The 16574-nt window shown below is 33.7% G+C and overlaps 2 protein-coding genes, 1 long non-coding RNA gene and 1 pseudogene across 7 annotated transcripts in view; 3 read left to right on the forward strand and 1 right to left on the reverse strand.

Moving 5' to 3' along the window:
* The window catches only part of LOC108747332 (ADAMTS-like protein 3), a 32454-nt gene extending 31947 nt beyond the window's left edge, over positions 1–507 (forward strand). Inside the window, exon 14 of the mRNA XM_018484736.1 lies at positions 413–507. Within this exon, the coding sequence (XP_018340238.1) occupies positions 413–507 (95 nt within the window). The remainder of the gene's footprint in view (positions 1–412) is intronic.
* A 2310-nt stretch (positions 508–2817) lies between these two features.
* LOC108747581 lies at positions 2818–4655 on the forward strand. Its single transcript, XR_001939255.1, has 3 exons — positions 2818–3023; positions 4178–4335; positions 4402–4655. It is a non-coding gene; the product is annotated as an uncharacterized LOC108747581 (long non-coding RNA).
* A 1327-nt stretch (positions 4656–5982) lies between these two features.
* On the forward strand, positions 5983–6951 carry LOC108747342 (annotated as a pseudogene).
* A 112-nt stretch (positions 6952–7063) lies between these two features.
* LOC108747842 (loss of heterozygosity 12 chromosomal region 1 protein homolog) overlaps positions 7064–16574 on the reverse strand; it is a 15454-nt gene continuing 5943 nt past the window's right edge. For 2 of the 5 annotated variants that reach the window (XM_018485724.1, XM_018485696.1), the window contains 2 exons: positions 8676–9003; positions 7064–7739 (listed from right to left, as the gene is read on the reverse strand). In XM_018485724.1, coding sequence (XP_018341226.1) covers positions 7211–7739; positions 8676–8989 — 843 coding nt within the window. In that variant the 5' untranslated portion in view covers positions 8990–9003 and the 3' untranslated portion in view covers positions 7064–7210. Of the gene's footprint in view, positions 7740–8675; positions 9004–9359; positions 9397–9444; positions 9587–16574 lie in introns of those variants that run through there. The other 3 variants (XM_018485714.1, XM_018485705.1, XM_018485734.1) reach the window with 3 other exon arrangements.

Consider the following 16574-nt stretch of genomic DNA (forward strand, 5'->3'; position numbering starts at 1 on the left):
TATGATTGATGGAGTCAAAGATAAAGTCTAGTGGATAGTCATTCAGAAGTAAAATGTCAATGATGGCGGTCAAATTTTTTGTGTGAAACTTAACGTCCGATAATAAAAAGGCTCTGTCGACTAATGAAAAGATAGTTCCTTTCTTCTGCGTCAATGGATGATTAGAGTGGAAGTTTAAAAATCTACCTGAAAACGTTGGCTTACTGTACCAATCGAAATTAAAGCGATTATTGTTGACGGACACAGTGACGTCCAAGAAATTGATCGTTTTTCCGCCTCTCTCTACGGTAAACTGTAGGCGCGGATGGAATGCATTAAATCTCTCTAATAACACGTCGATCTGAGAGGGGGGGCAACGCAGTACATATGTCGTCAACGTATCTATAATAGAACAGAATGTCCAAATTTACAGACATCAAGGACACCGTCTTCAATCTCCTCAACACTAGGTCCGCAATCACCGGTGATACTGGAGAGTCCATGGGGGTGCCAAAGCTCTGCCTGTAAAAAACATTGTCAAAGACAAAAAACGAAGAGTCCAGGACAAACCGTATCGCTCCCAAAAATTCTCTCTTAGGTAGAGAGCAATCTCCAGAAACCGCCGGCCAATGTTCGTTGACGCAATCGATCGCCACCTCCGTTGGCACGTTCTTGAACAGAGAGGTAACGTCCAAAGACGTCAACTCATGTGTCCCCGTAAAGTGCACATCCCTCAGCCTCTCGACCAGCTGATTTCCGCGCGTTAAAAAATGTTGCGTCACTGAATGTTATCGATTTATTATTAATTTTTTTTTTCTTCTGTTGTATTCTTTTATGTTCTTTTATGTCTTTTATATTATATTCTTTTTACATCTGAGGAGGGCTCAATCCAGCAGCCAAAACTTGTTTGTTTTCATATTTTATTATACGCCGTTGTACATACTTTTTATTTTATTTTATGTATCTTTGACTATTATCTTTAATTATATATATTATACGACGACTCTTTTTCGCCATTTATTTTGTTTATTTTGTTTATACATAAAGAGTCTTTACACCGCTGTTATTTGATTTTGGAAGTGTTGGTATTAGTATGAAGAGGAAATAAAAAATAAAAATTTTTTTTTGTTTAATAGAACTGGGAAATTCCGTATTTTTACACGAGGTTACTCTTCGCTCTTTAAGATAACAAGAATTGTAACAGAGCATTATATCAGAAGATTCAAATATTACTCATCTCTCTTGATTTATATTCATAGCTTTCAACTCCTAGCACAAGCGAAGGGAAAATATTATTCACCTATTTTAATTTGCGAACATTGCGCTTGTATATTTATGTATTTTCTTTTCAATCATTTTTATGTAATTCTAATTTAATTTTACTCTAACATCTTCCGACTACTGTTAATTGTTTCTAGTTTGTAAGATTTTTATTTTTCGTCATCTTTTTTTTGTGTACTGATGATGGTCAAATCTTAACCGAAACGTCTACTTATTTATTTATTTGTGAATTTTAAATATATAACTTGCGTTTACATCTATTGTTGTGGCTGTATGCTCTTTATTATTTATATTTTGTAATCGTTTAGTCACTTTCTAATAATTTTATCTTAAAATTACGTTTGATACTTACTTAACAGTTGATGTTGCTCCCAGTTGCTCTACGTTTCGAAACAAAGAGAGAAAAGGATACATAGCGGGATCTGACAAAGATGCATAGAGATCAGTTATTGCAACAGCACTTATTTCTTCGCAATTGGCAGGCCTGGATTTATGAATGATACTTCTACTCGCAGAAGGGACGTGATTTGTCCAAACTGAGCACATCATGTCAATCCCTTCCATTGTGGTACATATATACAACCGGTCACAGAAAGGTTGCAACACCTTTTTTTTGATGGATTTCAGAATGTAGCTTGCTCACCGAGCAATTGGTTCTTATTCATAGATCCACAAATAAGAATCAATCGATCGGTGAGTAGGTTGCACATTCCGAAAATCGTAGAAAAAATCTGTTACACCTGTACGCACCACTTAGTCCAGTGAGTGTACACATACACACAATACTACTGTCAGGACTTAGTGTTAGGACGGAAGTCTACCAATTCGGAGGAGCAGGGGCGCGATTCTGTAATTTGTAACTGTCTTTACACGCCTACCGATAAATATATAATGATACTCATCGTTAATTCGTGGTAATAATCATTAACTCTAACGTGACTCTCCCTTAAGTGACGAAAACGTCGTACTGACACATTTGGACTTACTAACAACAACTAAAATAATAAAAATCGCTGTATCATAACCTATTAAGCAAATGAATATAAAGTAAATAAATTTTTTGTTTTATTTAATTAATCTTATTAAAGTAATTTATATAATATGTAATTTATATATATTTATATAATATAATATATTAAGATAATATTATACATCATATATTATATATGTAATTTTCCTTATTTGTAATTTATATTTGAGAAAGAAGCATTAGTATTGTTTAGGACTATATTCCAAAATGTTCTTTAAAAAATTTTACTCGAAATATATTACTACACATTACGACATATAACACTTTATATCAAAATTTTCCTCAGAGATGATGTTTTGCAAAGCTTACTAAGGTTATTTGATTTTTATTATTTCTTATTTATATAAAAATACAAATTAAATAATGAATAATTAAATAATATTAAATAATACAATATTAGAGTTAGAGAGTAATACAAGTCATGCTAGAAATCATGTGCGAATTTATTATATATAAACAAATAAGTAAGTCAGCCTGATCCTCGGTTCAAATCTCGGAGCGCCTTGATATTTTTCTCGTATTGTCGCTTATTTCTTACAGTTCTCAGCTTCGTCCGGTTTTCTATTGCAAGATACGATCCAATACGATACCGAGCAGCTATTCATGCAGAGGTAAATTCATTCCATTCGATAAATTTAAGTCATGTGACTAGCAGTTGAGAACATCAATACAACATATAAAGTTTATTCGTGTCGCATGCTCCAAATTAACCCAGAGAACACTTGGACCACAGGTAAGTTGGCGGTTGGAGTAATTGCATTCATGTGCTCCAATGTTCAGTGACACAAACGGATTTAGGACAAGTGAGTATGTCACCTAACCTAATCCATGAGACCACACGAACGGGTCGGACATGTGCTTTGTTTCATTTCAGGTATTTTGTGATATTTTGATTATTTGAAAAGCGTTTTTATACAAAATAAATGCATTTTTAATAAATATAAATGCTATATTATATTTTTATATTATATTATATTATATTTTATCGTATTAATATTATTTTATTTTATTTTTTAATTTTTCTAATTTTATTTATGTTACAAAGATTAAATGAAAAAGAGCATACAGCCACACTTTAAATACCTAGCGCCTTCCCGGTCCTAGTGTTAAGATGTTGAACTACTACTATCCAATATACATTCAATTAAATTGAATTAATATTTCAGAATTAATTGAGAGCCGATAAATCATCGGATTCACACAATCATTCTGATAATCTCCCCAAATTCACCCAAATCTTAAAAAACTGTAATAAACTTATTGCGAAAAATATTGCCTCGGCCGCAATAAGTTTATTACAGTTTTTTAAGATTTTTTAAGATCAAAAACGCACTTATTAAATGCGTTTTTAAACAAAATGAATCTGAAATACTTTTTTCGATACAATATGTTTTCAACCATTACGCATACTTGCGTAATCATGCCCCAATCGTACTACCTTAGATTTGTTCGCGTCGCACGCTCCAACATGTCCAACATGCTCCAATACGTCGCGTCACCGAAACCAATATGGCGATAAGATGTTTGCGTTAGAACATACTCCATTGATCAATTAAGAGCACGCTCGATTTGCCTCACCTCAGAAGGTGGTACTGTGTCGAAAAAAGTATTTCAGATTCATTTTATATAAAAACGCATTTAATAAATACGATTTTGATATAAATATATAAAAATATAATATAATATAAAATTATAATATATAATAACTTTTATATTTATTAAAAACGCATTTATTTTGTATAAAAACGGTTTTTAAATAATCAAGATAACACAAAATACCTGAAATGAAAAGAGGCACATGTCCGAGTAGTCTCACGGATTAGGTTAGGTGACATACTCACTTGTCCTATCCCCGTAGTCACTCTATCTCTTTTTATGCCTGCAAAGATGGTTTCGATGCTAATGCTCCGTCCAGTACTATATAATGGTTGAGAAAGCAGTGGATTTGTGCCATTATGGGATGGGTGCCGTCCCATGAACGGAAATTTACAGCGGAACGGAACAACGAGACCAATCACAATCACAAAAAAGAAAGCAGATGTCAGGTCCGCATTTTTAAAACTTGTTCAAATCACCCTTGGACAAACCCACGAACATTTTATCACTTATAGATTGGCGCGGTACACGAGATCGCCAGGACCTGATGTCTCCCCACTACATGCATCCTAACAGGGCATTCCGACGGAACGGGATCCCTCTCTTTTTCTTCAAAAAGACGCCCTCGGGGCATAAAAGGCAGAAGAACAGTCAGTAACTGAAGTAGCGTCTTAGCGTCAAGTGCCCTCGGACGGAAATTTTCTAAGTCTTCTTCCGTCGGCGAATCGTTGCCCCAATTTTGCGCACCGCGTATGAAAGTAATTCAAACTAGCCGTAATTCATGAAGTCGTTTTAATCTCTTTTAAAACCAAATCTAATTCAAATTCTAAATCTAAGTAAGTTTAAATCTAATTCAAATTCTAAATCTAAGTAATTCTAAATCTAAATAATTCTGTGAATTATAATTAATAAACACTTTAGCTGAATCTGAGTGAACTATCTCAATAAATCCCTTCTTAACTACTTTCCCATGTTTAATTTATACCAGTGACGACCTAATTAGCAAACTTAGACTATTGTGCATATGAGAGCTACTAATCGACGCGGACGAACCCGACGTCAAGTCCAGGACAGTTGGAAGCTGAGCTTCACGCACACCAACCAACCGCGTGCCGCAACCACTGACGGAGACCTCATCGTAAAGGTAAGATATTTTCACTTCATCACATTTCGGTCATCGCAGACTGTGAATCCTGCTTGCGCGTAATATGTATCCGGTGTATTCGTGTTCGCGCCCGCCTACCGACACCCGTCCGTTGGAAACCGACTCTTACACCATGTGGATATATAGCGCATGTTGCGTATTTTCATTATTCTTTTGTCAAGTAGAAAACGGCGAGACTAAATGTCCAGAGTGCTACACCTCTTTACCTGTCGATAAGGATAATTATCTTGAGGTATTGGTCGATGAGAAGGAGAATTATCTTAGAGACATTATATCTATTTAGGGTTTCCCGAACGATTCGAGATCTGCAATGACTGTTCCGTGTCGTTGGCCACCGTACGTAATTTCACAAGTTGTTGCAATTACCCTGAAATTTTTGGGGAGTTTCTCGGTTACCTAGACAGGACGGGGAATACACCTTAGACCTCCACGGAATCGACTATTGTGTCGAGCGCGCAAATCTAGCTAACTTAAACTTTTAAATTGGACAAATTTTGATTCCGCGCTCCCGACGCGAAATTGTAAACCTTACACCCACCGATAATTCCAGATTTGTTCGGATCCCGGCCACCCGCCGATCGAACCCTGAGATGTAAGACAGAATAATAACTGTGGAGTTGTGATTGGTCGCGCTGTTCCGTTCCGCTGTAAATTTCCGCTCATGAGACGGCACTTTTTAGAGTATATCCACAACTTGCATAAACGTATGCATAGAGAAAATTCTCCAATCACATTTTACGTGCAACTTTGTAAGAAAAATGCGATTGGATAATTTTCTTTATGTATATATTATGCGGCTATGCAAGTTGTGTGGATATACCATTAACCACTGCGTAGACGAATGTACCCTATGTATATAATCTCTTTGTTTTACACACGGAAGCATAACCAACAAAGAAGAAGAATAGCTGATTACGTAAAAAATCAATGAAACTTGAATATAGGTCGCAAAATACCAGGGAAAAAGCATCGGGATATTAAAGACAAACAGCGCTTTAAATATTTAGCGGAGTAAGTTATCAGTAAAGTTGGTGCTTATGCAATAAAATATTAGATTTAGATGATTATTTTAAATCACGGATTTTAGGTTAGAATTGTGTACAAATACAACATCGAGAAATGTAGACGAGCAAGTAATGCCAAAAAGTCTGGAACGTATAATTAAATTAAAAGAAGCTATGAAGATCAATACTTGGAAAAATCTTGGAAAAAGAAGAAAAAGAATACTCTTATCTGTATAGGGCTGTACAAACTAAATTATCCAAGAGCAAAATAGAGTTACATCAGTACTTCAACACTAACCAGACGAATCTAGTAAACAATTTATGCACAGGATATCTAAAGACACATAATTTTTTGAAGAAAGCATTTGAAAAAAAAAATGGTATTCAGATTGAACGGGATTCAAATACTAGTGAAATTCAAGATCTAACAAAATACAAACATAAAGATGCTGTAAAAACATTAAAAATTAAGCATAATAATATTAATAGAAAAAAGATACTTGAAAGCTCTGCAACTTTGTCAAAAACTGAAAAACGAAGACTGAAAATATGTGCAAAGAAAGAAAAGAAACTTGGTAAAAGCTTTGATGAATTTGAGAGGTTGCAAGACAAGATTGTTTTTGACGAAGTAGTCTATGAATCTCCTAGGTTAGAAATTAAGTCAAATAAAATTAATGAAGTTAGAAAGCCAAAAAATTTATTGAATTCGTTATTAGAAGGTTCTAAAGAAAGTTTTTTTTACTTCCAAAGTGAAGTAATCGATTTGAAAAGAAAAACTTACCTGAAACAGAAAAAAGAAAACTAGAGAACAATGTGAAGTTATTGTAGCCTACAAACAATTTAAGTCTGAGCGATTAGAAACTACTAGGGTATGTTCAAAATTACAAAAGCAATAAATTGTGTTTGAATAAAGCACATATATTTGACTTTTTCTTTTAATTTATTTTACTGATCTATCCTTATTTTTTTATGTTATGATTATGTTGAATGTAGAAGTTAAAACTCATAATGAAATTAATTTAAAACTTAAATTAGATAGTATCTCAAAGCTTGCATCTTACTCGCAATTTCTTTGTGGTAGCATATAAATATTTTATAGAGAATCCAGGTTTTTATTTAAAAAAGTAATAAAATGTTTTTATCGTTTGGATATATTTAACCTGTAGTCCAGACAAAGGGCTCAAGTCTCTCTTCAATTGGTAATAGATTGTTGAGCGTTTCGAGACTTTCAAGGGTTTGATTAAGAAGCGAGTGACATCTAGTTAGCTGACGGCTAAGCTCATACACTTTATTTATCTGTTCTGTAAATTTAGCGAATTTCTTTTGTCGATCCACAGCGAGATTTAATACCTTGCCAAATTCTGTTTCCATACTAGCACATAGAGTAATTTGTTCTGCTGCTATAATCTGCGCATTTGTATTTAGATGATGTTGGTAACGTGCACATAAATTGAATAGACCAACAGGATCAAGCCTCTCGAGGACTTCTGGATCGCGTACACCAGGTGGTAGATTTAATGTGCCACGCATAATTGGTAGAAACATTGGGATATTTTGTAGTTTTACTATATCAGGATCTTTGTCTGCTGTAGGATCTATTTGAGCTGGCTTCACCACTACGATATTGTGCGTCTTGTCTGATATATTAATCTTTTTGTGACTTTCAACATGGAAAGAGAGCAAACTAATAAAATTCTATATGACAGTGTTGTTACATATAAAGTATGGTATTTTGAAAATTTTGATTGTTGTATTAGAACATTTTTTTTTATATAGTATATATTGTCTAATAATGAAGTACTATGTTACATTAAAATATTCTGATATATAATAAACGCTTTTTTTTGTATAAATATATGTAAAAATATATTTATAAGAAAAATTAAATGAGACTTGTTATTTGATATAATTTGGAGGATACTATTTTTATATACAGAGTGTTTATGATCACCCACAATCGGAACACACTATAAGATTAAGCATTTTATCCTGAATCTATAGAGTCTAATAATTTGTTAATCTGCAGCATACTTAATTAATAAACCATTTTTTAAATTAATTTATAATAAGTTTGTAACACTATTATTTATAACATTATTTATAACAACTTTTCAAAATGCTTTTCATTTTTTGTTGTATGCATAACATAGTTTAATCAATTGTGTCATTTGTATTTTGCTATAACATCGCTTCATTTACAGTTACAAAATTGTGAAATGTAATTGAGTTATCATCTCATCTTCGGTTTTTACTGGATTTTTAAATAAACTGTAAACATGAAGAGATGCTACAGCGAAGTACAAATGACATAATTGATTGAACCACGTTGCATACGACAAAATGGAGAGCATTTTAAAAAGTTGTTACAAATAATATTATAAAAATAATAGTGTTACAAACTTGTTATAAATCAATTTAAAAAAATGGTTTATTAATTAACTACGCTGCAGATTAACAAATTATTAGACTCGATAGATTCAGGATAAAACACTTAATCTTATAGTGTGTTCGGATTGTATCAAAAATATTCCGTAAATATATATTTTTTTTGTTTTATTGGAAATATCTCAAAACATTAAAAAAATATTATATATTCATATATAAATCCAGTAATACCTACTTATAATTTGTTGCGCCTAGACTATTTTTCCGCCTTGAGATTTCCCCAGCTCCAATATTCTTTCCTCTATAGATTTGTGACTGTTTATTTGTCATCTTCGGTGAATCTCCAATAGGTCGATTTACTGTATAAGAAATATATGGAAGATCAGAATCAGAGCAAATGCTAGCGCCAGGACTGGTACATCTCGGTGGAGTATCTTCTGGCATTCTTTCACGATTTGGAACACTTTTACCACGTCTGAGTTGACTCGTTCTTGTTTTTTCATTATTAGCATTTTGGTTACTATTTTGAGAACTTTGCTCAGATCCCATTTTTTCAGAGCTTACTTGAAGATCATGAAAAAAAATAGAAGTGTCAGTAAAGAAGTATGAACTTCAATTAAATTACTGTAATTTAATATATTTTACGATATTTAACTTTTTTTTTTATCATTATGAATTAGAAACTATGCTATTTTTGCTAAGCTCTGTGAGAATTCGAAAAATCAGTATAAAGCACACTTGCAAAATATCACGGAATATTTAGTAAATTTTACAGTATATGATATATTCTCAAGATATTCTTGCAGATTTTGCGAAAGTATTGATAGTATTTTTAATATTATTTGTCTCATCATATATTATGTCAATAGATAGTAAAACATTAAGAGGTTATATAAACATTTATATTTTTTTATTTTACCCTTATTTGCTGCTATTTAAAATTATTTATTTTATATTTTATTGTATATTTTATATATGTATTGCTTATTTATATTTATTATTACTTTACTTCTCGTTTCATGATCAACATGGCAATAAAAATGTAATATCCAGTGAGTTCTATACATACTGGCAGAGTTGCCAACTTTTCGAGAGATTTTTCTACACGAGCACGTGTAAAATCCTATCAAAATCTAATATCTAATCAAATTAGCTAACCAAAAAAAAAGAGAAAATTATATCGTATTACTGAAAATTTAGGCCGAAACCAGACTATGCATTGAAGATTGAGATTGAAAATTAAAAATTCAAATTTCACCAATAAGGACAAGGAAATTTTGGCTCCTTTTGTTCTGATTGGTCAAACTTCAATCTTTCAATAGCTGCGTTTGGCAATGCAAATCTGAGGCGTCGGAGTGCTCTTTTTCTACAGTGCACATGACATATGCTATAATATACGAGCACTCCGACATCTAAGATTTGCATTACCGAACGCAGCTAATGCGTAATCTGATTCCGGCCTTACAGTTTATGTTACATATACTGTACATTTTCAGCACTGACAGTAAATTTTGGAACACAGCCATGGTTAACTTACATATGGTTAACTTTTAATCGAGGTTTAACTTATTTTAAGTTAAATCTCGATTCAAAGTAAACCATAAGTTGTAAAACTGGGCTTTAACACTGACGAGATACTATTAAAGACCATCAACCTTGAGTAAATTTTTGGCGGTATAAAAAGGGCCCCAAGGGCCCGGAAATAATTGAAGAACGCTGATTTTAACGATAATTGATATAAATTTGCAATTATTAACATAAATATTTGGCTCATTATTAAATTTATGATTTTTTTATTACATAAATGTTCCATAAATAAATATACATACTTGTAAAGCCTATTATTGCAGAAAATCCAATTTATTGCAGAAAAATTACAATTTTTTCTCTGCAGTTATCATTTCTGTTGAATAAAACGTCTGTACAATAAAACTTTGATGATAATACTGAAATCACAGTTTTAAAGAAAAATCGAGTATTATTGAGTTATAAATGCATAAATACGCCTACTAAAGCAATAAATCATAAATAGGGTTCTTGATCTGCAGTCGGCATAAAAAGGTTTGTCCGTGACACACACTCTAACATGCTCAACGCGCTCCAATACGTTTCCGTCACTGGAACCAATATGACGACTAGATGTTCGCGTCGCGTTATGACTCCGGCAATTAACTCACTTAAAAAATTGAATTTGTGTTATAATAGAAATTGGTACTTGTGTTTCTCTTCGCGTGCGGCTTGTTTTGCATTTTATATATGAAGATAATAAGTACGAAAAACTTTGCAAATATAGGAGACTTCTATCCATAGAATTTCGACGACTATTATTGCAGACCAATTAAAACGATTGCGTACAATTCGGATAAAGAAATAAAAAAATGCGTATATGCGAATGTTACAATCATCCTTCGAATTATGTATTTGATTGAACCAAATGTAATTTTTAATTACTTATATTGAGTCGGACTAATTTTGTAAAAATAGGAAATATTAAAATTATACTATCTGTCAAATTGTTATTAGTAAAAATATGTTCTTTGTTTAAACTTAATGGATTTATGTACTGAAGAGGGTCAAATCTTGACCGAAACGTCTACATGTTAAAATAATAATATTGAACTTATTGACATCTTGAGCTGTGGCTGTATGCTTTTTATTTTTTAACCTTTGTAAAAATTAATTTATATTAGCGGAAATATATATATATATATATATATAAGTGTTCGTCTCTCTCTCTCTCTCTCCTCCCCCCTCTCCCCCTCTCTCTCCCCCTTCTCTCCCTCCCTCTCTCCCCCTCCCTGTTTGTCTTTAATTAAAGGTCACTTTCGTTGATAATTTTACTTTAATTTTATATTACAATTAAAATTCCATAAAGACATTATAAATAGCAGCTTAATGGACAATATGATCGATATGTCAAACCGTTTATTTCACACGTATATGGTAAATGACAGCAATAAATAAGTGCCATCTACGTCAAAAATATGAAAAGAAGATGACTTTTTGAGGCGGTGACGTTTCTTACATATAATTTGACATTTCGGATTTCGCATCATGATATCTCCGTTAGGACACGTACAGGTAAAATAAACGCTTATTATATAATTCTGACCCAAGCTGTCAATTGACCTCACATTCAGAACTTGATCAGTCCAGCCTTTATTAAAAAACCGATAATTTTGAATGCCCGCAACTCGCTGACTCGCGTATAGACACGGGGCGGTCTCCCATTTGGCGCGAGACACTACCATGTCTTTTGACAGCGAATACTTTTTTGAATTTAATTGGATTCAATTGGATTCAATTAGATTCAATTGGATGCAATTGGATTTAAAAACTGCATTTCCTATTCAAAATTTTGAATTGAACAGTATTCACAATGCACAGAAAAAGCTAATATTATTTTTAGATTCAAAGGCATAGAGATATGCTCCATGCAATTCCTATAAATGGATAAAAATGTATTCAGGATTGAAAAGCATTTATTTTAACATTCGTGAATCAATATTTCTGAAAATCTGAATTCATTTCAATTCATTTTAATCCATTCTCATTTGCTGGGTCATCCCCTGCACACCCCCGTGACATTATTCCCCTTGCCCAATGACGTCATTTTCCTACCCCTTCCCTCGATGTCATCTCCCTTTCCTAGTGACGTCATCTCCTCTGACGTTTCCCTTTCCCCCTCCCTCTATGACATCACCCCCCTTGCTTAGTGACATCACCCTCCTCTCCCCGCGGACTCCGTCTCCCCGCGCCACGGGTACCCTGCCTCTCACCTCCCCCCCCAGAGGATCCGAGTTAGAATCCGCCTATATACCCTACTTGCTTATAATGTGCTCTGACATCATATTTTATGAATTTCGCACGACACGTAATATTTAAGTATTAACAGATAGAAGGACCCTTCATATACAAAATAAATAACAATAAATAAAGGGCAAAGTAAGAATCAAACACATTTTTTTTATTCTCATACAATTAAAAGGAATAAAATTACAAATAAAGAAAAGTAAAATTGACAAAAAAAAAAAAAATTAAAAACTCAGTTTAAATTCAGATAAAACGTTACAAATTTTGACTACCACATTGAGCCCTCTTCAGACATTATCACAAAAATTGCTGTACAAAATTAATTATCAAAAATGCACGCATATTACTTATAAGAACAGCTCGGGTGAGTCTTGATGTAGAACTCGACATTATGTTATATCACAAATGATTGAACAGTCAAATATGTTTCATATCTCTTGGAAAAAGTTCTAGTTGATAAAAAAGATAAAAAGACTTCTTACGAAAAAAATGAACACAAATTAACATACTGGAATTCTAATAAGTAATTAAGACTCATCAAAAATTATGTGTAAATTATTCAAACAAGTATATCCATATAAGTATAAAAAATCAATTAAAATGTACAAAGTTTAATGGAACGCAAATGTGTGAGACGGACATTGTATGTCGATTATAATATACGCTCGCTGATACGGATCAATACGTATACAAATAATATGCGTCCATTTTTGATAATTGATTTTATACAGCGATTTTTATGACAATGTCTGAAGAGGGCTCAATCTGGTAGCCGAAACGTGTAATGTTTTATATCTGAATTTAAACTGAGTTTTTAAATTATTTTTTTTGTCAATTTTTCTTTATTTGTAATTTATTGCTTTTAAAAAATGTGTTTGACTCTTACTTTCGTCTTTATTTATTTTTATTTATTTTGTAATATTTAAGTTCCAATATTACGATCCAATTACGCACAAGCCAATCACAGCGCTAAAAAAATAACCTAAAACTCCCTACGCAGAAGTCGCTGTGATTGGCAGTGGGCAATTGCTACAATGCGCAATTAAACCGCTCTCATTGCACATGAGAGAGATTTGCATCATGAACTTGGTCATGTATTTTTAAACTCATAAAAAAAAGTGTCGCAACCTCATTGCTTCTGACTGTAGTACATACATCTAGGCCGGAATCCATAGTCTGTTCTTAATCTTAAAATACTTTTTTATGTTGACGCTCGATGCTCATTTTAAGCATCAAAACAGGTCACATGATCAAAATTGATAAATACCAAGCATCAATTTTAATAACCTGATTTGACGCTAAAAATGAGCATCGAGCGTCAGCATGAAAAAGCGCTCTCAAGCAATGGCTACGTTCAGCAAAACAAGCAGTTTTGCAACTGTTTTGTAAAATTATTTAATATGATTGGTCTTGCTGTTAATTCCTCACTGGATCTAAATGTATAAACCAATTATATTCAATAAGAATTTTAACAACAGTTGCAAAGCTGCTTTTTCTGCTGAACACAGTCAATAGGATCGATTTTATATCTTCAAACAAAGTGAAAATTACAAAAGTGAGCAAATTTACTAGGTATCGATCAATTAAATTATAAACATTCTAGTGAATTTATTATTCCTTGTATTCTTACATCATGATCACTGTCTTATGCTTAACAGATTACGAATTGACGATTGCCCGATTCTACGTCAACCAATCACGAGCAAGTCCATCGTAATCGGTTAAAAATAGAACTGGATAACCGTCAATCGTAATCGTCAATTTATAGTCTGATACGGGCATTAGGATGCTATTTCATTTGTGCGGTTTTGTCGAACGACAAATGTATACAGAACAAAGGATCTCTTTATCCCATAGCTAATCAACAGGCTTGAAAAATTTTTCTTATGACAAAGAATGCGGTCTACTTGACGCTACAAATATTTCGAAGCGTTTGATTGACCAATCGGAAGAAAGAATTTTACTAATTGATCAATCAAAAAATGCTTCAAAGCATTTATAGCATCAAGTGGATCGTAGCCAAAAACGAATAAATGAAATATCACCCTTAACGAGTTACAGAATAGGATACTTGAAGCCCTGAGGGCCTGAGCCATTACACTGTCATCTTTGTGTCTTTTGCTGGAAAACACCCTATATATAATGTTTATAATTTTGACATTCTAGCTCTAAACACAATGCGAGACAACAGCGATAAGCGATTAAGCGGGGAACACAAACTCTTTCATAACGCATAATACATAAGACATAAGAAATCTAACTAATCAGAGTTTTTTATTTTAAATAAAAAAACAAAGGACTTTGATTGGTACATTTTATTATGCATTACGTGTTATGTAATGGCTCCCGCGTACAGAACGCGGCAATGCTTGCCGCGTGGCGGAAGTTGGCGCGATAGCCAATCAACGTCTCGCTCGAAAGTAATAGATATATAATCTCCACCGCGCCACAAAAATTGAACTTAATCCAACTTTTGCCGCGTGGTAAAAGTAGTATTACATCATTTCTAGAATTTTTGCATGGTAAGGCCGTATTAAGAACATAGAATTATTAGTTAGTATGATAACTTCCGCCGCGCGGCAAGTGGTGCCGCGTTCTGTGTGCAGGAGTCATAATGGCTCCTAGACATGGCGCAGCGGAAATTTTATTGAGAAGAAAGAGAAACATAAAGTGTATTAAACAAGGAAAGATTCAGTATCAATTTCATGACGTGAAGATCGGTATTCATAGTCGATTCTTAAGTACAGTCTTAAGATGTCATAAGTTAATCCGAAGACCGTATTAACATCTTAAGACATTATTTAAGACATTTATTAACAGAAAACAAGATGGCCAGAGAGAATCAAGGGAAAATGGAGCGGATTCAGCCGAAAGCTTTATTGGAATGAGTAGGGAATATGGTAGAAGCGTGATGGACATATGGTGCTGCACACACTAGTATTGTACCTACAGAACTTATAATAATGGAAGAAGTATACGGATGTTGAGCTGTGAGCAAGAAAGCACTAAAGGACAGAAATATCTTTCTATCCTGTTCTATTCTCTTATTGGTGCAAAAAGAAGAGTTACTGAGCAGGAAAAAATATACATCTTCTCTCAGTCTTGCTCACTCATTGATTGGATAGGCTACTCCTCTTCCATTACTATAAGTTCTATAATTGTACCGCACTATTGTGTGTATGTACAGCCGGTCGCAGAAAGGTTGCAACACTTTTCTTTCGATGGGTTTCTGCTGGGAATGCAGCTTACTCACCGAGCGATTGGTTCTTATTCGTGGATCCATGAATAAAAATCAATTACTCGGTGACCAAACTGCATTTCAAAACTCATCGAAAAAAAAGTGTTGCAACTATTCTATAATCGGCTGTATATATACGTACATGTACATTTGCGGAAGTTAAGCTATAAATCGCGGAACCAATCAAAGAAGAAAAACGCTATCCACTCCACTCTCTCTTGATTCTCTTTGGAGATGACCATCAGCATCCTTATTTAATCGCGCATGCGCTGTTGATTTTTACTGTTAGACGGGGAGATTTAAGGACAGCAATATACTTCCCTTCCTTGATGCCGCCTCACTCAGCTTTCAAAATTCGATACGTGCTCAACATTAGACAAATATAAAGATGGCCATCCCCAGAGAGAATCAAGGGAGAGTGGAGCGGATAGCGTTTCTCTTCTCTAATTGATACCGCCATATATAGCTTTTGTGCATGTGTGTGTATGTACATATACAATACTAGTGCGGTACAATAGTTCTATTACTTTCTACCATATCTCCTACTCACTTTAACGGCGCGCTAAACATGGCGGCTTCTGGTTGAATCCTGTCCACTTTCCCTTGATTCTCTTTGGCCATCCCGTATTTTTTCCTTTTTTACTATTTAACATTCCTATTTACAAGGGACCCCTTATGCCTTGCCTACTTTATATATACAACCTCTTTGGTTTCGATTTTCCACGCGAAACGACTCTCGCCCCCCTCCCCTTGCCTCCTTGCAAAGGGGCGCATAACTGTACCACAATACATACAGTAGCGCAACTCTCTGTCGACACCTTTGATGTGAGCGTGGTCAAAGTGGAGTGCGCATGCGCGAAATAAACAGTCGCTTAGGTTGCCATGGTTACTATCTAAACTTCTTTCTCTTTTCATCCTTTTTTCGCTCTGTCAAAACTCACTAGAGTTATTCGCGTCGCAACAAATGCGTTGAAGTGAGTAAAAGCTGTTATAGGAGCATATTAGAACATGCAACGCGAATAAACCTACTATTACAATGAAATAATTTGAACCTAATGAAAATTAATGTATATATATATATAT

Source organism: Trachymyrmex septentrionalis, unplaced genomic scaffold (genome assembly GCF_001594115.1).
Source record: "Trachymyrmex septentrionalis isolate Tsep2-gDNA-1 unplaced genomic scaffold, Tsep1.0 scaffold108, whole genome shotgun sequence".
NCBI lineage: Eukaryota > Metazoa > Arthropoda > Insecta > Hymenoptera > Formicidae > Trachymyrmex > Trachymyrmex septentrionalis.